The following is a 23,684-nucleotide window of genomic DNA, read 5'->3' as shown; positions in this document are numbered from 1 at the left end:
AGGGGGAAACGTTGCTCCGTCATACGGCTCTCGTGCTGTGCTCGCACGCTCCCTAAGTTAGAGTAAGGGATCCAAGCTAGCAGCGAAGTAAATGTAGTTACAAATGATGGCAATCAATATATTAACAAATAACAGAATTTAATATACACAACAGAAATTAAACAGAACAACTGAACTAACTGCACATTTACATGCTCGCACACAGCGGCATCTAACTCGGGCAGAATGGCCCATATTACTGGCGCAACAATTTACCTTGGTTGCTTGAAAACATAACTACTACATTATAGCCGGGCCACAGGCTGAGTCTAAACTAAATACACAATATAAATTATAAAAACAGATTTAACCAAACTGGTACGAGTCGCCGCCGTCCTACAAACCCAACGACGGGCGACCGCGGGCGATCTCGTCGGCCGCGAACCAGCCCAGTACTTGCCGAAACCAAATTTGGACTCCCAGCCGAACAGGAATTTGACAGTCGCTCCGGCTGGCTCGGCGCCGCGAGCAAGGCCCTATGGATCCATAACCAGAACTGAACTCCGAACTCGAATTAACTTCCAAGCAAGGCTCCCAGGGGTAGAAAGGAGGGGAAAGGGCAACACCACGTGACCCAGTCCCGCATGGGGATGGGGTGGGGGATAAGTTTAAGAACCTCGATCAAGGGGCTGGAAGCCCATGACGTCATACCGGAGCCACTGCATGGCTCATTCTATCGTGACAGAGTTTTGGCACAGGGACATCTGTAACTGACCTCATCTGCTCCCAATGACGCCGATCCTTCATACAATCTCGGGATATTACAGGAGGCCATTAATGAAAATTAAGTACTGTTTTTATTTTGTGCTTGCTCAAAGTTTAAATTACATTTTATTTTAATTACGAACACCCGTGTATCAATGTGTTATTCGCTTGCAGTGCCCCGATCTTGGGAAACACTGCTAGGCTCACTGGCGCCACCGAGAAGGCGCTTGTGACAGCAATGGGTAACGCGTGGACAGCTTGTCGGGACTGCCAGCCTATGAAGGCACTGCGAGGGCAATAACGACGTAACAGCCTCACTTGAAATCGCCAATCCGCCAAAACTGGGGCGCCATTTCCGGGTAGCGGCAGATTCAGACACTGTGAACCGGAAATGCAGAAGCGACCAATCTATCTCTGGTGCTGCACAAGATACGGCAGTTCCGTCGCGTCTTTACCCCGCTCCGGTCGCATCTCCAGCGGCAGTCTCTCTCGTGCCCTGCAGCTCTCCGCCTAACACTCAGTTCGGTCACTTACCCTACCTTGTGGGGGGGGTCTGAAGTCGGTATAGCGACTGGCTACCGAGCGGTCGGAGTCCGAATTATTTTACCCCCTGAAAAAAAAAAAGGAAGCTAGGGTGAACCTAGGGCCACTCCCATTTGATGCGAAATCCCGACATTCCAGTCCACAGACTCAACGCAAAGCAGTCATGACGACAACAGCAATAAGCATAGCGGTTGTGAGGCTGGCACTCCTGCACTGCATTCGGAAGTCGACGGGTTCAAATCTCGGCCCGGAACACCCGTCTCGTGGATCTCCTCACTTCCTACAAGCAAACATAGGGATAGTAGCCATAACTGGGCAACGAACGCTTCGTTTCACGTCCTTTCCAATTCAGGTTACATCGGAATCTGCTACAGAGGTCCGGAGGCAGGACCGCACGGCCGGTCGCCTTGGCACAGCAGCAACAGCCTACCTGTCTGCATCTGTGGCGCCTGCGCCCAGCTCACGCAGCAGCGACTTCTGCACAAAAGCTCCGCGGACGTTTCGGAGGAGCACATCGCCTCCATCTCAGCTTGCTGCCTGTTTCTGATAGTTCCTCGCCTGGCTTACTCTTCTTTCATGAAGATGGAGGCGATATTATTCTCAGAAACATCGGCCTCCCTGCAGACTACAGTGATGTAATTCGTAAGACCGCATTCTTCACAGTTCCCACCGCCGCGAGAGCCCCAAACTCGACATACAACTTGCTCAGCCGTTGCCCTACACCGACTCTGGGCCGATATCCCATCCGCTGCATGAGAGGTTCTGGACACTACAAACTGTTAGAGGGCAGTCCCAGGCACGCCTTGGCTGACCGAAGAGAGCGAGAGATTTTGGGAGGCCAACCGACTTGATGTCACGCTAGGTTGCGGTTGAAGATCGACCCGCGGATACTTATGGCTTGTCGATGGGCACGGCTTATTCTTAGACCTTGAAGATGGAGGCAACATGTTCCTCCGAAACGGCAATTGACTTTCAACGGTCTACAAGGCGTGAAATCCCAGAAAACTGAACTATCCAATTCTTCATTTACCTCATACTGGCCTAGTGGCCAGTGACAAAATAAGCTTGAATTAAAATGTAAACGAACACAAAAACTGAAAATTATGCAGTTCCTGTCAAAGTAACAACATATGGGTGATGATGATGATAATAATTCTACACAGTCTGCCAGCAAAGCACTGCAGTTCGTTTGTTTTCCAGCTGTTGCTCTGAAAAACCGGCGTACACATAACCTTCAGACGTCGCGAGCAACACACGCTGCTTCGGGCGTGACGTCACGTGTCACTTACGTAACTCTCGCCCCGCTGCGCCGTGATTACATCACATAACGTCCCTGAGTACCATACTCGACTTATCTGCGGGTTATAACTCACGCAGCATCGCACTCTACGGCATGATGGTCGCGCAATAATGAAGTGCAATGCTGTGGAAGAGTAGTTCGTGCTCCGGTCGAGATTCGAACCACGGCTCTCGGAACAGTCAGTCTGTCGCTCGAGCCCCATGCGCTCTCTCCAGGCACTGCAACGGTGTGTCAATATCCGGGACATGTAGCCCCGAGCCGACCGACAGACGTATTCACTAAGTGACGAATCGACAGACATACAGAGGACGAAACGTCGCCGTCGAGTAAGTAGCGCCCTGTGAGAAGCACGCTGGCACACACACACAGGTAAAATCGTCCCGGTGCTTAGGAACTATGGTCCAGTATTCTTGCCCTCGGAACTCACCAACATAAAACGCAGCACACAATACATCAGACAGCACACGTAATAAAGACAAGCAGCGGCACGCACACAGGGAGACTACACAAAATAACACCTGTACAGCGCTGGAAACAAGAACTAGTCGCTGCAGCACTACAGACATAGGGCGAGTAGCCCTGACAATTTAAAATTTTAAATTTTAAAATTTGAGGAAAAAAAATTTAAAGGATTTTAAAATTAGAACTAAAGGTTTTATAAGTGCTAACGTGTGTAGCAAAAATAATCTGTAAACCAGACAGATATCAACGCAGTAGATGCTGATAATTACAACGAAAGGTACAATCTGTTTTTACATGTTAAATTTTAAACCAAGTGCAGTGTAACAGCAATCTGAGTGTATACACCTGATAATGGCCGTTTGAGGCCGAAACATGTAGTGTAAAGGAGAGCAAGCTCAAGGACACATAATATATTGTTTGCACTTGGGACGGAGTTCATATCATTTATAGTATAGAGTGCAACAGGATGCTTAAATATAATATTGTAAAGAGTTGTATATTGTAACACAACAAGATGTACGAAATGAAAAAAAAATACACCAGTTGTGAGCCGAACGTAATTAATTAAAAAAACAATCATACTAAATTAATTAAATGTTCCTATAATTTGGACTGCTTCAGGATGGAATCCCAGTTGTCCTGTAGTCATGGTTGTACAGACTGCTGACCCAAACCCTGTCCTATCGTAAGGAGATGCTAAGTTCTACAAACTGTGCTTACTTAACCTTTCGATGTGACACAACTTCCAGGTGCACAATGCAAAGTGGCCACTTGCCAGAGGAAAGGGTATTTAAATATGACGTAACTTGAGACTAAACTCAGGCAACAAAGAGACAACATACGCCAAGCGGGACTTAGCTGCTGTGTTCCTCCTACACGCAATATTTATTGTGTTTGCAGTCTGCGTTATGGTGAACGATTTCTTTTCTTATCGGCTCTGTAGTTTCAATAAAACAGTGTGACCATGCTCAACACTAACGTGCCAAGCCTCCATACCGGGCTGCCAGAGCTATTGTTCCTTCACGGGTAAATCAAAGCTCCCTAAGAATTTCAAACGGACGAACACATAACCTCCAAATGTTTCCATTTTCACTGTGCACTTCAGATAAAACGTGGGCCTGTAAGTCACATGCATTCAGAGAAAGCATTCTTTTCCACTGCAGAAATATCCGACACCTGACCTTTTTAGGGTTGATTTAGCAAACACTCGCTCTTGGTGAGTCTTTCAGTTTCAGGAAAATGCCCAAATTTTCTGAGTGTCATGCCGAGACCATCTCCAAGAATTCGACTACACATCTGTTGAATGAGATCGAGAGACTGTAATCAAGTTTAGACGCAGAGATAGGGCACCGTGGCAAAGAACGCCTGTCACCTACACACATATGTGTGCGTAAAAAGCACAAGTTGCTCCAAGGAGACGGTAGAGGTGTGACGAATCCATACGTGGTCCCATACTAGCCTGACGTTGAGAGCCACTGCTTCGACGCGGGGATCCAGGGTTCGTACACCGCTCTGGGCACTCAGGTGATTCCTGGCGCGGAAGCAACGACTTTCCAGAAAGGTTCATCAGGCTCGCCGCGTCTGTCCTTCTGTTGACATGTACCAACAATTCGAGAACCTCTGAAGGGATTTTCATGATACTTGATCCTGAAGAGCGAATTACGCTGAACCTACATGATGATGATGACGATGATGACGATGATGATGATGATGATGATAACACAGCGCCGAGCGTTGGCGTGGCCGAAAGGTATTTGGGAGGAAGGACATCCTTCCAGAATTTGCCTGCAGGAAATCAGAAGTATCATGAAAACCCCCGGTGAGGATTGCTTGTGTCCCGGCCGAAATGAGAACCAAGTACTTCGGGGATGTACAAGAGAAGAAGGGACGCCAGAAAATTGTGGAGGCGAGTGGCAGGTCTCCCCTGCGCACGTAAGATCGCATCCGAAGCACTTCCTCCGACATATTTTCCGCCTGACGCACGACAGACCCAATTCTGATCTGAAATAGGGCACGTGGCTTTATGCGCTTGCGCGTACATCCACTACGTCACAAAGTAAAGGTGCTGGCCGGCCGGAAGAGGGGCCTAATAGTTTTCCGTGGGATCCGGAACAGCCTGGAGTGGGGTGGCATAGCCAACATTCCCAGTTTTGACTTTGACGTGGGTGAGATGATGGGAAGGTCCGTACTGGAACAAGCTGTCCCTGGAGAGAGACCTTCGCTGCTGAAGGCCGATATCCAAGGCCACGGCACATGCGCGCACTGGTGTGTGGAAAACTGCTTGCGTTCCTGCCGGGCGAATTAAGTATGCGAATACTAATGTGATTAATAAACACCTCCTAAGAACTTGAAATTCAGCTGTTTACAAATTTCCCCATCTTTCACGGAACTCGAAAGCCCACTAAAGTGAGATTCTAACAGCGGTGAGTTCTATCTTCCGGGACAAAACGTCATGTCGTCCGCTCAAACTCAACCGAAGTGTCGGAGGAACCCGTCCCCTCCATCTTCCGGGCTGAAGGATAAACCAAGAAATAAACATACGTGAAAGCAGGTGGCAAGCAGAGCTTTCACTCAAGTTTCTTGTTCGGCTTATCCTGAAGATAACAGCTGAAGGGTTCCTCCGAAACGTCTGATGACTTTCAACGAATACACGGCGTTATACCCAGTGTTCACAAAATCTTGCTAATGACTCACGTCCTGAGCTAGTGCAATCCAGTCCAGTCTTACACCTGATTTCTGTAAGATTCATTCCAGTATCACTGTCCCATCTATGCCTGGGGCTCTCCTCTTGAGGGACATATGAGTGAGGTCGCGGGTTGGTATCCCGCTCAGTAGAGCTCTGACAAGACATCAGTTAACTTGCTGAATAGCTGTGAAGTCGGAGCCAACGATAAGGGCCTTGTGAGGTCTACAGGTCTCAGAGTAAAATCTTCTGCGATATGACGCCGTGAAGTCTGTCATCTTGCCCGATGCGGAGTGCGCGAACTCTGCCCATTAACGGACAGCTTCCGTCATTTGTTCTTCCTGGAATTACATTTCTGGATGTTAGGGGTGGGGGCGAAATGGTACAAATATTTTCCTACGTCTGGTGGTGCTTCAGATCTGTGTGTAGGGCCGACAGTCGCTGCCACTTCCGAACCGATAAGAATGAACTTCCTTTAAATAGTATTACGTAACGCGCTTGCGTGAGTGTATTACGTCACACACAATGCGTCCAAGCCCGATATTCTTGCCTTCTTATTTTGCAGTTTGCAGCTAGTTCCTTGTCCCCCCTCAATCTCCTCTGGGCACACTGCAAAGCACAGCCTTGCTCAGTGTTTGCTATTCGGATGGAAGTGCTTGGAGGTCAGCATGTAAATTCAAGCATGGCCACGTGACCAGCTGCTCAAACCAGGAGGGAGAACAGCGTGATGGGAGATTCTCTTCCGTCAAGGATTCTTGCTAAGAGCTACCAGAAGCTCTTATAAATATTTAACATCACAAAAACTTCAGGAAGTAAACATTGCAGACTACAGCATGTTCCATGCCAAATGGAGAAGCTTTGCATTATAAGTAGAATTCTGTCTAGGAACAGACATACATTCTTGGGAATCTTACAGTCGGGCAGTTAATCAACAAAATCCTTACATTTTGTAGAACTCGTGGTTTTATTACCTGCTCACCAGAGCCCGCCACTGGTTCATAACCTGGGCCAAATGAATCCAGTCAATATTTTCCCACCTTATTTCTGTAAGATCCATTTTAACAGTACCCTTCCACATACACTAGATTTTCCGAATGGTCTCATCCCTTCAGCTTTTCATACCAAACCTTTTCCATGGACTTCGCTTCGCTCCCAAACATGCTACATGAAAAAACAATCTCATCCTCTTTCATTTCATAAACCTAAAGGCGCGTCCACATTACTCGTGCTCATGCACCAGAAGCTTACTGCTGCCGGAAAATCAGGATCTGGAGCTGATATCTGTTGGGAAGAAATGCGAAGGCTTTGTATGCAAACCAGTTTGGGCGTCTACTTCGTCACCTCCAGATCCTGCTTTTCCGGCAGCATTAAGCTTCTGACGCACGAGCACGAGTAATATGAACGCGCCTTAATAATATCTGGTGATACATCAACTGCTGGTCTATGCTGATGATGTGAATCTACTGGGTGATAATATAGATACCATAAAGAGAAACACGCACTTCAATTTACGCTAGTAAGGAGGTTGGTCTAGAGGTAAACACAGAGAAGGCCGCGCCATAGCTCAAGCGGTTAGTTGCTGGCTTCCCACCGCGGCGGCCGGGGTTCGATCCCGGGTCTGGTCAGTGGGATTTGTGGTGGACAAAGTGGGACTGGGGCAGGTTTTCTCGGAGTACTTCGGTTTCCCCTGCCAATCTTCATTCCACCAACTGCTCCACAATCACCCTCACCTATCATCTGGGGCTGGTACAATACGCCAGAAGTGGCCGCAGTACAAGGGACAGTCCCACCCCACTAGCAATAAAAAAACACAGAGAAAACTAAGTCTCTTCACCAAAATGCAGGGAAAATCAGGACATAAAGATAGCTAGGGACGGTCCTGTTTGCCACATGAGGCCTGGCGTTGTCATGGAGGAGAACCACATCGTCCACGAGAATCCCCGGGCGCGACTGCAGTCATTCGGATGGGAGATTATGGAGCATGCACCGTATAGTCCAGACCTCGCCCCCAGTGATTACCACGTGTTCGGTCCACTGAAGAGTTCCGGGCAGACCAGAGGTTCACTTCCGAAAACCGCTGTCCAGCGGTGGTTCTGTGCTCAATCGGCCGAATTCTACAGCAGCGGGAATCTCCAAACTAGTGGTGCGATGGGACAAATGCCTGAATCGGGGTGGTGACTATGTGGAAAAATAGCCAAAGGTACTTAGAACACTGCCTGTATTTTGATTTCCTTGTATGTGTCTTATTGTGGCTGAAAAAAATAGGGGCAAAGACTTTTCGATTTGCCTTCGTACATATGAATAAAAGAAATACCGTGTATTTTAATTCTAAATCTCTTTTTATAAATGCTAAATACGTGTTCGTGCAACAGACTCACGTCGGGTGAATGAAAAACAACGGCGACATCTCAAAAACTGAAACGAGGCAACTGAAATTAATGGATTCTTGTTACAGAATATTTACACATGCAAATGTGTTAGCAATCAAACAGGAGAAAATAAATCAGTGAAGGCAAAACAGTTCTATAGAAAGCAGATCGTGTGTTCACTGTCTTTAGAATGACTCAGCTAAATTAAGGAACAGGTTCAGCCTTCCAGCCTTCACAGACTGTGCAAAAGTTTCGGATGAAATAAATAAAACAAATACAGAACATTCTCGGAATTACAGGCTCTCCACAACATCTACTGAGAGCAATCGAAAGCATGTATGTCGAAACAAACATCGTCATTGATAATGCGGTACAAGGAGACAAAACAAAACTATAAATTAACCAAAGCGTGGCACAAGGATGTCCTATACCATTCAGACCATGCCATTAGTGCATGGCAGAACACGACGTAAGTTCAGATGACAGTTTGTTGACAACACTCATGTTTGCAGATGATGAAAGTATTTAAACCTGTTCAAAGGATTCCCTGTAAAGGCTGTAGACATCAGTTATCGGAAAGTGTGACGCCTGGGATTCAAAGGAAAAGAGCTGAGACAGGAAACAAACACTACTACTACAGGACAAACTGGGGACGTAAGTGTGCCAAACGATCCGCCAGAGAAGTCTGCATCTGGGACACGGAACGTCATAGTCTCAACACAGAAACATTTCATGAAGCTCTAGCAAAACCACAGCAGCAGGTCATCGCAGGACAGACCAGAGAACACAGAACATGCAGTGTAACGAAGGAACAAAACGTGTCATGACAATGGCAACAGATGGAATTACAAGATAAATACTGGACTACAAACTTCAAGGAAGAAGTCAATGGGGAAAACCTCCAAAAAGACGGAATGATCAGTTCACGTAGGAACAGAATCGGAACAGACCAGCAAGCCAAAGCCTTCTGTTTATTTACTCGTGGTTCACTTAGCGACGTTTCCAGTGGCTCAGAACACACAGCGTCGAATTAGACGTAAAGGGCGTGGAAGGAAGTAGTCGTGGTCTATTTCAAGGTATTACCCCAGCAATCGCCTAGGGAGACTGAAGAAAACAAAGAGGAGCCTCAAGCAGGACAGTCTGTGACCCGGATGAGATTCGACCCAGGCAACTCCGGAATACAACTCAGAGACATTGAAACCTGACACGAATCAGTACTTCACTTGCTAGATCTGAGGCTATGAACAGTTTTATCTTCTGCGATATAACACCGTGTAGTCTGGTGAAAGGCGCTGGATACCAGAAGGCCCAATTTCTTGGCTACACTTTCACAAATCAACTCAAATATGCGACAGGCACAGAGGACAGCGCGGATCTGCGCGTTGCGTAACGGTTTCTGAGAGTACTGATGCTGAGCCACGGCTCTCTTCAGGCGACGCTGATGAAACAGCTGACACAAACTCGTCACGCTTATGAGCGTCACAGCCGCGTTCAGGCCTGCCGTCGGGCGGTGAAGTTGTCCCTCTGCCTAATTACGCTCCACGCCATGAACACGTATGGGGGAAGTAAATGTATACACCCACGTATTCTTGACCTCGTTACTGGTTTGAGGCAATTGGTCAGCTTCACGCCCGTCGCTTTACCTCCCCGGTACCCACCGGATAGGAAGATGGGTGGGTCCCAGAACTGGTCCGAACGACGTGGAGAGGAACAAATCTTGCCCCTATCGGGACTCGAAATCCAACCCCTCAGCCATCCCGGCTCCCGTCGGGCGGTGGGTATCTGTTCTATTTACTGATTGGCAGTTTATTTAACGACACTGTTAGGAGCTCGGAATTCATAACGTCGAATGATGTGGCTCAGAAGCCCCAATGTTAACGTACTTTCTGGCGTTTGCCTGGAGGAACTGATAACAACCACAAGAAACCTCCCTGTTCGGCATCAAAGTGAAGTCTAAAAACGGCGATTGCATCTGATTACGTTCTCCTTCGCACTCGACCCCCTCCGTTCGAGCACCTCTGTCTTCAGCGACGAGGAAACCCAACCCGGAGCATGTACAGCCCTGGCAACATGCTTCTCTGTTTCTGGCAATAAACAAAGGAGCACAAATTAGCGGAGTGTTCGTGACATGGTCCACTTGGCAAGTGGCTCGCGCGCGCAGCGCGGTACCGTTGCGTCACTAGCGGTCACGTGAACGGAACGGAACGGAACGGGGCGGCTGACCGCGCGAGGGCCGCTTCTGCATAATTTTCTGCTTTTGCAAACCCTTACGCTGGGGCCACACGAGCGCACAAAATGCGTCCGTTGTAACGAACGTACTTTATGACGGACGTTGCTGAGGACACCACACAGTTGCAGAATGCGGTGCGTAGTTTTTTGTCTGCAATGGAGCCAGAAGAAAGCGTATCATTCGCCTCTCTTGCGTATTTCTACAACGGACTTCACGATGTTCGTTACAACGGACGCATTTTGTGTGCTCGTGTGGCCCCACCTTTAATCGCGTCTTCCTCTGGGACATGAACAACGGTGAATTATCAAAATGTAACCAGGAGTGGACTGAGGAGGCCGCCACATGTCATCTGAAGAGGCTCTCGTCTGGTCCTGCCTACGGAGGCCTTTATGTCAACCATGCAAACATGGTCTACTCTAGCACAGGCTAGACCATGGCGTAGTATGTAATGACAGGAACAAGTATGGGCACTTGAGCCCAAGCACGGATGTTCTCCTCACTGCATCCGCTTCGTCGTTTCCCGCAGTTCTACACGTATTGCAGGAGATGCTAAAAATGTTGCCTACCCGTTTGGATACATTACCAGCGCCTTCTAAACATATTCTGGATCGCAGCGTACTTGTTCTCTGGACACATGGGACACATGCAGCTGGATGTTTCCTCTCAGTTCTTCTGTCTGAGAATCCGTTTGCTGGATTCTGTCAGCAATATGACCAGTTCAGAATCCCGGAAATGCTGCCACATAGTTGTTCTTTATCTGTTGGTTACCTTAAGAATAGCTGCATTATCTGTCTGACATGAAGGTAAAAGGTACAACTATCCCTGTAACAGGCCCTAGAGGTCCATAGGGCTGTAAGACGTCTAGACTCCCACATTTACTAGATAATCGGCTCATATATGGCGGTGAGGTTGTCAGCCTTACGAGCCGACCGCCCTTTACCCCAGTGAAGATTCCCGGTACTCGTTCCTGTTAGATGCCGAGTGGACCCCAAGGCCATATCTAAGAAAAATATTTGTTTCTGCACCTTTCTCGTACTCAAGACACACGAAACATAAACTTGAACATCATGGAGTGGTATTTCGTGCATGAAATTCAGTTTTACTTCGCTCGAGTGTGTGTTAACATGTCCATTGGAATAAAGCCAAGCCTTTCCTGAACAAGAAGCCAATTCGGATCAGGCTCGTCATCGTCAGCTGACTGAAGATATGAGAGTCTGAAACGAATTCCGGCTTCAAAGATTGCGTAGCTGCGGGGCTGCAGTGACTCGGCGCCGGTTTCTTGTGCAAGGTGCTCAGCAGTGAACGAAGGTTGCCTACTGCAACCCACACGAGTTCTCTAAGACGGCATACACTTCCTCTATCTATCGCTGCTCACTCATCAAGATGGATGCAAAAACGACTGCGGCAATGTGCTCAGTGGCTCAGCCGGCCAAATTATCTGCCTGCCTTTCCTTATTTTCGAGGAAAGAATCGGAGTTACATTCATGCAACGGCGCAGAACACTGAGTCGAGGGGTGGCACTTCTGCTTCGTATTCAGGAAGTCCCGGATTCAAAAGCCTGGCGGAAGGAGACTATTCGGAAGACCTTGCAGTAGATGGGAGGATACTATTAAAATTTAATGGGATGTAAAATGTGGAACAGATTCACGTGGCTCAGGAGAGAGACGAACGGTGAACACGGCAATGAAACTCTGCGCTGAAGTTCTCGAGTAAATTGAGTGACTTGTTCAGAAGAACTGTGTTCCAGGGACTCAGTGCGGGTGCTACCGCACTCCAGCAAGTTCTGAAACTGTAGATATATCATGAGAGTACATACTGTACTGTTCCGGGTTTTAAAGGCCACAGTCTGCATTTCAGCCTTGAATTATGACATTAAGCTCACAACTGTATGGTCGCCATTCCCTTGCACAGTCAACGAAATCAGCTGCAGGTTTGCTTCTCGCAGTAATGGGATATCCGGCCTGTAGGGACGTAATTCGTCTGGAGAGACTGAGGAAAACCACGACGAGTCTCGGTCGAGATGGCCGGTGCCCACGCAGAGCACCCCCATCCCGACAGGGGGATAGCCTGGCAATTCAGTTAACAGCAACGACAGTTCTCTCTGTAAAATACGAGTACAACGATGCGCCGATGGATCTGCGCACATGACGCTAGTTGTAGGTAGTATTAATTCTTGCCGGTAGGTGGATCTGCCAACCGTCGCTTCATTTTCATGAAAAGAGATTACCGAGCAGAGCTTCCTGAAACCTGCAGCTTGCAACTTCCGCAGCAGCAGATGAGGCTGACGCGAACTCTGAACGCTTTTCCTGTCGGTTCATGGTTGAACGACAAGCCGCTGCTTCGTGGCCCGAGAAGACCAAGCGAACAAAAGGGACCGCTGTACACCCTTTCGCTATGTAACGATGCCTTTCAAATGCGTCGGCGAGAGAGGAAGACGATAAGCAGGGAAGGATTTGTTATGTAAGGATCGCGGGCTACTTCAATATGCTTTCATGGCATTCGCCTGGAGAGGCCGAAGATAACCATGAAGAACGTCAGTGATGACGGCCGGTAACAGGTCAGAACCGGGTAAAAAATGGTGAAGCTGTCCCTGTAACAGGCCGTGGCGGCTCATAGGGTTCTGAGACATCGAGGCACCCAAATTTTATAGACAATCAGCTCACAGATGACGGTGAGGTTGTCAGCCTCATGCGCCGGCCGCCCTTTGACCCCAGAAACATTTCTGGTATAGTAAACCCTCGCTAATTCGGTTACAGTTAATTCGGATGTCGAATAATCCGGATCGAAATATGAAAGATGGTGTTCACAGTTGAGTACATACCTCAGAAGACACATTGGATTTAGGAAGGCAGATAAAACACTTGTCTCTTCAGACAGAACCTGACAGTTTCTTCAAAATTTCATTATTACGTTCGAAAACATGTACAACTTCTGGGTGTACAATTTCATCTATCGATGAACAAATGTATTGCTTTTTTATAGTCTTTTAGGACTGCCTTCTGCTTCACTACGCCGGATGACCTCCCCCCCCCAAAAAAAAATTAATCCGGATTAGTGAGGGTTTACTGTGTGAAGTTGGTGATGCAAGCAACCGGTCTGGAAGTGCAACTGAAACGCCACACAGGAGGCTGCAAGAAGCGTCTCCAGGAAGCGGGGACCATGACTCGAGAAATGAAAACAACAAAACCAGAAATCTGAGGTGGACAACTCGCCAGATTCACTTGAGAGCAGAAAAGAGAGAGTGTGAAGAAAGCATGGCGCACGAGGAGAAAGGTAAAACTGACAGAGCGAAGGAAAGGACAGAAATTTCTCATCTGGCCTACTTTTAATACGATTTAAAGTTTCCGACATCATTGCTTATTACTTTCAATCTTACATTAAATACGTTACATTAAAGGGGACGTCTCGAGGGTGCCAACGCATGCATGTCCAGTGCGTACTTCGACCAAGAAATTGCCCTCGGCGTCTCTACTTTTCCAGCACACGGGAGGCGACTGACCGCTGTCACTGTGGGCTTGCTACCGCTCCCAGCCCAAGCCATGAGAGGTCCTGTGAGGGCCATGGACACACACCGGCACATATTATCATGTTCTGCTAACACGTACACGCGGATATGTTGAAACAGTTTATCTATCACAAAGTGAATGAATGATAAGCAGGTTAACATTGCGAAGGAATGCTCCAAACAATGAAAGCAAGTAAATGCTCCGATTTGTCATCGCGACCCTTAGAACTGACAATCAGTCATCAGAGGCTGACAATGCGATGGGAAGCGACGTGGAATCCTATATCTGCAGGAAAAGTTTCGGAAGAGCAAAAATTCATGTCGATAGTTCGATATGGTACACTACTGACGAAACAATTTAGATATTAGTGATCCAAATCTCGTAATTCATTTTCACCGAAAGTAAAACAGAAACGTGGGCCAAAAATCCAGCTGGAAGTGTCCTCCACTGTTCTCAACACATTCCTCTCATTGCGTTTCAGGGGACACGTACAAAGTATCCGCTGGAGACAGAAGTTTCGGTACAGTAAACCCTCGCTGATCCAGATCGAAAAATGAAAAATTCTGTTCACATATGAGTACTCGCTTTAAAAGACACAAGATATTTAGGAGCAAGAGGACTTTCAGACTGTGTTGAGGGTAGCTGGAGAGACTGAAATCATGCAAGAAAATATCCAAGACTGGTTTGAGCTGGATAAAGGAGACCCTGGATTTCAGTTTGTGACAGAGGAAAACTGCTGCAGTGATATTTTTTTATTTATTATCAGCACTGCCTTCATTATTAAATTTTCCATTTATTTGTTTTCAAAGTTTTGATGTCTTTTAATCCTATATTTTATTTCACAAATCCAGATTATAGCTTAATCCGGATGACCTCCGCCAATTAATCCAGATTAGCGAGGGTCTGCTGTATTTACTTTCAATTGCTTGGGTCGTTTTGGTACATGCGTTCTTCAAGCAAAGCTTTTCAAATCAAGGAATATTAGATCCAGAGACCTGCATTGTCACACTCCCTCCGAAATAATCCCGTCTGGAAGAAATTCCTTTAACATAAGCACTGCTGCCTTGCCGAATACAACAGCGATGTTCGGGCAAGGAGCACGACCACAATGATTCCTGCCAGCGCATCACAAAGCACAAAGCACCGGCATGTAGGAATGTGAACGCGACCTGGTACTCAGCCATACCGGCATGCAGGAATGTGAACGCGACCTGGTACTCAGCCATACCGGCATGCAGGAATGTGAACGCGACCTGGTACTCAGCCATACCGGCATGCAGGAATGTGAACGCGACCCGGTACACAGCCATACCGGCATGCGGGAATTTGAACGCGACCTGGTACTCACCTTCTTCTTGCGCGGTAGCTCATCGTAGTCATCGATGACGATGCCTTCATCAGTGGTTACCTGCGACCAGAAGGTAGATGTGGAGCCCCCTTCGCTGAGCGGGGGAGAGGGCGTCGAGCTCCTCCAGGAGCAGGCGTCGCTGCTGGGACTGGGGGACTGGTGCTCTCCCCACGACATTCCTGCACAGACAGTGACGGCGTGTTAGCTCAACACCGGCAACTACCTAAAGGCGGACCAGAGTTTCAAGTGCATCCACTTAATCTCTGTTCACAGACGTGAGTCCAGAATAAGACATTCACAACCCTCTCTCCACTGTGTTGCTAAGTCAATGACGAGCGAGGCAGATCGAGATTTTCATGGTGACGAAGTTTCAAACTTCGGTCTGTGCAACGATACCGTGTAAACACGTGCGTGGGTGAGTACCAACGTTCCGGAGGAACACACCATCTCAGCCGTTAGTGAGGGAGAATGTTCCTCTGAAACGCTAGTATCATCTACCAGACTGCATGGTCTCATGAAGTCAGAGTCACGTATACGGGTGACCACAGACGGGGTTTGAATTGGTGAATAGATTTATGGACGGTTTACAGGTCGTAATTACAAATAACATAACACTATCGCTATTTCCACATTTTACAGTTCACTAGAGCACAAAGTATGTTACCGGACGTTTCCTCGTAACGGCTCCAACAATGGCTATTCCTCTGCCTCCGGTTCAAGCCCTTTCTCCACAGACACCCGTATGGAACTCACTCTCAACTGACTACGCTCTAGAACTTCTAGTTATAACATGTCGGCACGGACCACACAGAACACACAGTTCTTCTAGTGTTACGTGCTTGTAAGTTGCAGGCGCTACCCAGTAACGGCCACTGTTCACAGAGTTGCGGCTTAGCAACGGGTCCATACGCTACAATATAAAAGCAGAAAACCCTAACGCAGGAGAGCCAGATGTCGATGGGAAAACAAGAGTGAAGTGGACCTTGAAGCAGTGATTCTCAATCGTCTGTATCTTGCGTCCTACCTGTCATGTTGACAAAACAAAATATACAGAGTGTCTACAAAAGGTCTGACACATTTTGATCTTTAATAATTCGGAAAATAACGAAGCTAGAAATAAACTGGTTACATTGTTGCATTGAGAAACTCAAAAAGTTTTGTGTCCATGATTTATTTAATCCGTCTTGCAGTGCATACACTCATTTTTCTCCTTCTCTCCCTCGCACTACATGTTTCGGCATAATAATGCCATCTTCAGGTGCTTACTTATCCACGTCAAACCAGTTCATTGCATGCCATGTTCACACATTAAAATAACTAAAATATGTATCTATCATATACATTGTCAAACGTTAAAAATATTAATTGACAATTAAATATTGACAATGTATATGATAGATACATATTTTAGTTATTTTAATGTGTGAACATGGCATGCAATGAACTGGTTTGACGTGGATAAGTAAGCACCTGAAGATGGCATTATTATGCCGAAACATGTAGTGCGAGGGAGAGAAGGAGAAAAATGAGTGTATGCACTGCAAGACGGATTAAATAAATCATGGACTTAAATCAGTGCAACAGGACGCTAAAATATAACATAAGTTTTGTGTCTATTGTTAATAAAGTTGTACATGTGCTCCATTTGTTGCACGTGAAATATCAAGACGATATTGGATTTCTTGCCAGGTTCGGGCAAGCATACCGACATCCACAGTGGCCCCCAAATGCGTACGTTATGGTGATTGACTGTTCCAGAAATATGGAAGCAAGCTTCATCAGAGAACAATACGGTTGTAAGAAATCTTTCATCATCCTCTATTCTTCGTAACATATCTGTTGCAAAATCCATGCTCGTACTCTTACCAGAGTAGGAGACGCAACAGCCACTGTGGATGTCGGTATGCTTGCCTGAACCTGGCAAGAAATCCAATATCGTCTTGATATTTTACGTGCAACAAATGGAGCATATGTACAACTTCAATAACAATAGACACAAAACTTTTTGAGTTTCTCAATCCAACAATGTAACCAGTTTATTTCTATCTACGTTATTTTCCGAATTATTAAAGATCAAAACGTGTCAGACCTTTTGTATTTCCCGAGAAGTGTACTTTTATATTATGTACACTTTGATATTCCGTTATTCATGAATAGAAGCTCTTATTTAGGGGACTTAAAACCCCTTCCTCCCCAGACGGGCGTGTGCCACGGGTGAGACACGCCGCCTCAGAGAACGCGCTGTCGTCCCTCGCAACACACACGGACAAGCAACTTTCTGACCAGTTCAGTAAGCGCCGACTTCTCAAGGAGATGTGTAAAACGGAAGCAGTTGATTATTTATTTATTTTTATTCGTAATTTATTTAACGACACTACATTATACCAAACTACGTAACGACCAATTCCACAATGATTAATGAATGATGAAGTGTAATTGCAAATGCAATTGCTTGCAAAAAAACTGGACACCCATAAAAGAGTTCCATCTTCTGGGACAATAAGCCGCGTAGTCCGTTGAAGCAAGCTCAGATCTGCTTGCTGCCTGCTTCATGCTGGTTTCTAGCTAAGCTTACTCTTTTCCTGAAGATGGAGACTACGTGATCGTCCGAAACGTCGATTTACTTTCAACGGACTACACAGCGTTATATCCCAGAAGACAGAGATCTTCATAAGCTCAGCTGCGACAACATGGATACTCCTAAATGCGATCACATGTTCCATGCAGATTTGTGAACCACTGCATCTGCCTTTACTTTTGTACTCGTACATTCCGTATCAGTTCAGGTCAATACATCGGTGGCTTAGTCGGTATCTTCTACACAAATACAATCGTTTCTTCTTTATCTTGTCAGGATCTTTTCAATGGTAATTCTTCTTTGGTTTGATCTACATGATAGAGCCATATTAATGATACGACATTATTCGCGATAAACTGTATAGCTGCCGGTTAGTAACACAAAAACGGTCACCGATATTAACTGTCATCTACCCGCCCACTCAACATGCGCCATCTCGAAATCACGAGAAAATCCCTTCCTCTGTCACTGCGGTGCACGTTCAGTCACACAGTTGGCGATCCTGTCCCTCAAGCATGCCTTCCAGCGTCTTCTCTGCGATAATTACTATCACTAAAACAGACCTCGGCCGGTCACGGTAGTCGAGCGGTCTAAGGCATGCACTGTCTTCGCTAGCTCGGAAGCCGGGATCGTGGGTTCGAATCCCACTCAGGGCATGGATGTTTGTGTGTGCGTTTTTCTGTGTTTGTGTACAGGTAGAGGCGTTGCGACGAGCTGATCACCCGTCCAAGGAGTCCTACCGAATGTGTAAGATCTAGAAAAACCGAAGTAAACGGAGAAGTTCATGGAGGTAGGCCTAGGCCCACTGGGGCTGTAGNAAGAGAGACGTGTTGGGCGGCGGGCCGACGGCCGGGGGGGTTTGCGGGCCGAGGGGGGGGGGGGGAACAGACCTCGTGATAATGGGCATGGCGACGCCTGAAAAAGTAAAGCTATCCCTTTATCAGGCCGTGGAGGCTCATTGGGTTGTGAAATGCCGAGGCTCCTACATTTTTTCTAGATATCGCCTCACAGATGGCGGTAAGGTTGTCAGCCTTACGCGCCGGCATGCGCCCTTTACTCGCAGGAAGATTCCTGGTATAATAAACCCTCGCTAATCCGGTTACAGTTAATCCAGATGTCGGATAATCCGGACAGAAAAATTAAAAATGCTGTTCACATACTTTAAAATACACATGGCATTTAGTGAGGCAGATGAGTCACTTGTCTGCTCAGGCAAAACTTGACAGTCTCTTCAAACCTGCCTTATTACGCTCAAAAACAAACACAACTTCCGAGTCTGCTATCGATGAACAAATGTAGTCTTTTATGGTTTTTAAATAAGGCTCTACAGTGACATTTTTCACTTATTTCCATCAGCACTACTTATATCATTAATTTTTCCGTTTATTTGTAGTTCAAGTTTTTCTTTTGTCTTATATGGCCATCTTTTGCTTCACTAATCTGGATTATCACTTAATCAGGACGACCGCTCCCTTCCCCGCAATTTCTACTGATTGGCGAGGGTTTACTGCACTCGTCTGTCAGAGGCTGTGGCCTGGGCGCAGGCGGCTTGTTTTGTGTTCTTGCTTCCTTCTGATCTTGTTTTCACTTCGTGTGACCATCAATTGGCAGATACCGCAGCATGCAATGACAAGACGTAAATAAAACCGCTTTAAGTATTACGACGGGTTTTGTCACAGTGCCTGGAAAAGTCGCATTATTAGTTTTGACAAGTATTTTGGAAGATTACCTGTTTCTAACCGAGAGGAGCTTGTGTCTGTGTGCGAAATATCAGCACAGTCGGCGCAAGCTGTCCAAGCCATAAGGCACACGCTACGCTGACGTCTGTAGTCCGCTGACAGAATGTTTCTACATTGCTTGCACAACACGGACATGGGTGTACAGTAGACCGTCGCTAATCCGGATTAATGAAGCAAAATGTAGCCCCAGAAGACAAAAAGCTCAGAAAACAAATAAATGTAACATTTAATAAGATAGGTAGTGTTGATGAAAATAAATAACAAAATATCACTATAGAGCCTTTATCTAAAAACTATAAAAAGACAAGAAGCTGAAATCCAGGGTCTCCTTCATCCAGTTCAAGCCAGTCTTGGATATTTTTTGCGTAGTTTCAGTCTCTCCAGCCGCCTCAACACAGTCTGAAAGTCCTCTTGCTCCTAAATCCCACGTGTCTTTTAAAGTATGTACTCAACTGTCAACAGAATTTTTCATATTTCGATCCGGATTATCCGACATCCGGATTAACTACAACCGGATTAGTGTTGGTTTACTGTACTTCACTCGTTTCTTTCTTCAAAGATTGCGAGTTGGTACCCTAATAGTTATCTTAATTGACACTGCAGGGGGCTTCCCACTAATTTTAATCCATTTGTTCGGGTGTTCAGTGATAAAACATCTCATCATTGTGCAACATGCATATTATCGTACTGCATTTGCGTCTTCTTCAGTGATCGAATCATTTTCCATTTTAACAGCCAACTTCTATAACATTGATAATTTCAACTCGTTCCCCTTTAAACGATTTTATCAAAGAACTTCCGCAAGTGTCCATACCCGGAGACGAAAGCAACAGCGAGGCTCAGAACCTGCCACTGAAACGCCAATTCCGTAATGAATGCTCGCCCGCCTTACGTCATGACGTGTACCTCAGGGTTATCCACTGGCATCCAGTTTTAAAGTCCCACACGCAGAACCTCAAGGCCGCACGCTGTCCCTGCTACAAGCCATTGTGCTCGACGCAAGCATTGAGTCATTGTTTCAGAAGTGATCTCAACGGCGTTGCCAGTCAGCACGGTGGATCTCTTCTGTGACAACTAACATGTTTCTACTAAAGATTTCCCAATAGACTACTAATTTGTGAGAACAGCAGGCAGGATATTGTCACGATCTGTGTGTGACTCTAGACGGGGTCAGGACTGGTGAATGGATTTATTCACCACTCGGAACTACAAGTAATTACAGCGTTATTGCTCATCTCCACACTCTAGAAATTACCACAGAACACTCTTAAGTCTTCTCAGTCTTCACTAGACGTTTCCTGGCAACGGCTTCTACAAGAGTCTCACAGTAACTACAGTACACAATAAGTCTTCTTTACAGCCGCGTGTTCCTTCTCGCGATCGTTGCATATCAACGGTATTACACGCTACAATATTAACAGATTCGTGCAACTGACTACAGTAACTATACAACATTCAACTGGTTTTTATTTCAATGTAAATCTTAAGAAAGTAATCAAAATAAAAGGAATGTCAACAAAAGCCAGCACAGTCACGGAAAAAGTAGGATTTTAATCCGTCCAGACTACTTTATGCTGGGCATTTAAATTCCCGTTTCTCTAGCACGGTTACTTACGTAACAATGTCAGCTTTATACGGGCGGGGAGGGGGTGACAGCAATAAGAAGGGGTACGCGACGCACAACGTAAAAAAAAAAAACACGTCCATTTGACCTACACTATTATCAGGGTAGTTAAACAAACGACGATCAGGCCTACATGGGCAGAACACATCACGCGCTGGGTGAACGTATAGATCGGCTGGCAAATCAGAATTTGTTTGCTTTTTCCGGACAGGCACCATCAGTCATGGCAAGAGATGAGTCACTGTTGTCCCTGTGCTTAATTAGGTAAGCATTATGCCATGAAGACATATGGGGGAGCGAAAGTACAGCTCCGCTTTTCTTGGCCTCGGCACTAGATGCAGGTGATTGGTCAGTTGTATGTCCCAGCCGATTTATCCCCGGTACCCACTGGATAGGTGGGGCCCAGATTTGGTCTGGACGCTGTGGAGAAGAGAGAAAAAATCTTACATTGCCTGGAATGGAACCCGGGCCGTCAAGCATATAGTCCGTCGCTATATCGACTTAGGGGATAAGTAAGATTAAGCATCTCGTTAAGCAATCGAAACAGATGGATAAGTCATTTATAGCAGACTGAAATCCAGGGTTCACACTTCAGTTCCTGCTGTAATCAAGTCATCTCCAAGACGCGTCTGTGGCAAGGAAATTGCCGCAAGGTTGCTGCTTGCGTGCATGGCAATGTCAAGAAGAAATCAGAAGCATGCGACACTAATCGTACATTCGACCTTCATGACTCTGCACATTTCGTCCCTACGTGCTCCAGATCTGCGCACAGATCAAACGATCACGGAACAAGCAGCAGATCACAATTTTGTGTCTAACCGGTCCATGCACTGCTCCTGCCGTACGTTTCGCTTCCAGGCTCTTCCGGTGACTACTGACTTGTTCCTGACAACTGCCCAAAGTACTGCCTGGGGGTCACACTATCACCAAATTCCACTGTTATTTAATGCGGCTTTATCTGCTGCATTAATTGTAACCACACCAACTCCCCTCAGCAACTTGGGAAGCTAACAGTCGCACAGTCACTCGAAAAATTTCACTGAATTTATGAAAGCTGAAGGTTCATTACCGTACTGACAACAGACTGCTATAAGTTCCTTTCCTGAGACATGCCCACAACACCGTTCTATGAAATGTATTTCAATATTATTCTCCCACTTATGGCCAGGTCGCCCATGTGGTACTGCACTAACTGTTAGCAATAAAACCCCAATTACAGTAAACCCTCGCTACTCCGCTTACAGTGAATCCGGAGAGAAAAGTGAAAAATGCCGTTCACAGTTGAGTACATACTGTAAAAGACAGGAGGAAGTTAGGAAGGCAGTGAGCAACTTGTCTGTTCAGACAAAACTTACAGTTTCTTCGAACCTGCATTATTACGTTCAAGTACAAGTACAATTTCTGGGCCTTCTATCGATGGATAAATAGTTTTATTTTAATCCAGGCTCTACAGTGATATTTTCATTTATTTTCATCAGCACTATTTATATCATTAAATTTTCAATTTACTTGTGCTCTTAAGACTCTTTTGGGTTTTAGGGCTGCCTTTTGCTTCACTAACCCGATTGCCTCTCTTCCCCCAAATTAACCCGGATTAGCGAGTGTTTACTCTAGTACTACCATGAGAACCACAACTGCTGGCGGCACGCTCCACCCTTCCAGAGTGGCAGATATTCATGGTGCTCGTTGCGCGCTGGGAGACTGCCGTCTCCACAGTGCAGTGCAGTAGTGCTGTCGCTGCTGTCAGTGCCAGTAGCCGCCTCAAGAGACGTTACGGACCCGAATGGCATAAAGTACGCTTCCCATTAACATCTGTAGCTTCACCCCAAACACGTCACTGCGTTATGCGTTTAACTACACATAAGGAAAAATACGGCACGGCCCCTACAAAGAGCCGTACAGATGCCTCATTGTTACGTGCGATGTTTCACGGGACGGTTAATATGAATATGAACCCTGAAGGTCTTCCTTAAGAAGGTACAACCAATACAAAATGCCATCCTCTGCCTTCACTTTCTGCAAAACAGGCGTTCCGAGGGCGCGGTTACTTGAATCCTCTGGATTTTCCATTTCTGAGGAGATATCTGAAAACCGAGGCGTATGCCAATTCGCCCGATACTGGAGAGAACAGGGCATCAAATTAAAAAAAAAAATTGCATGTGAGCTGACACGCCCGGAATCTTGGAGAGCTTTCGGTTTCCGTGACGTTTCTTGAAGCAATTTCCTTAGTTTCTTCAGCGATTGGTGCTGCAGATACCGGTCCAACAGACCCACTTGCTACTTGATGGCATGTGCCCCTGTACGAGTAACGCAAGAACACGGCGGGCCACTGCATTCTGAAGCCCATAAATTGAAATGTAATTGGAAAGAGNTGTATTGTGAAGGCATAAAAATGGAGATGATAGAGGGAAGGGGGGGGGGGGGGGGGGAGTAAGAAGAGAAAACAAAGATAACAATATGGCTTCTTCCCGACGCTCTGGGTCTGAAAGGGATATAACCTTTGGGCTATGGGAGCGTGCAGCATCGGGCCTCACTTGCTTCTTCTCAATTATTTGTTG

General features: G+C 46.4%; 1 protein-coding gene across 3 annotated transcripts in view; it reads right to left on the bottom strand.

Moving 5' to 3' along the window:
* The window catches only part of LOC111864072 (zinc finger protein 704), a 201,267-nt gene that overhangs the window by 62,268 nt on the left and 115,315 nt on the right, over positions 1 to 23,684 (bottom strand). For all 3 annotated transcript variants that reach the window (XM_033751314.1, XM_033751313.1, XM_033751315.1), the window contains one exon: positions 15,186 to 15,364. In XM_033751314.1, the coding sequence (XP_033607205.1) occupies positions 15,186 to 15,364 (179 nt within the window). The remainder of the gene's footprint in view (positions 1 to 15,185; positions 15,365 to 23,684) is intronic.

Source organism: Cryptotermes secundus, unplaced genomic scaffold, assembly GCF_002891405.2.
Source record: "Cryptotermes secundus unplaced genomic scaffold, Csec_1.0 scaffold669, whole genome shotgun sequence".
Taxonomy (NCBI): domain Eukaryota; kingdom Metazoa; phylum Arthropoda; class Insecta; order Blattodea; family Kalotermitidae; genus Cryptotermes; species Cryptotermes secundus.
The sequence above is the reverse complement of the archived record's forward strand: the minus strand, read 5'-3'. Positions and strand labels throughout refer to the sequence as shown.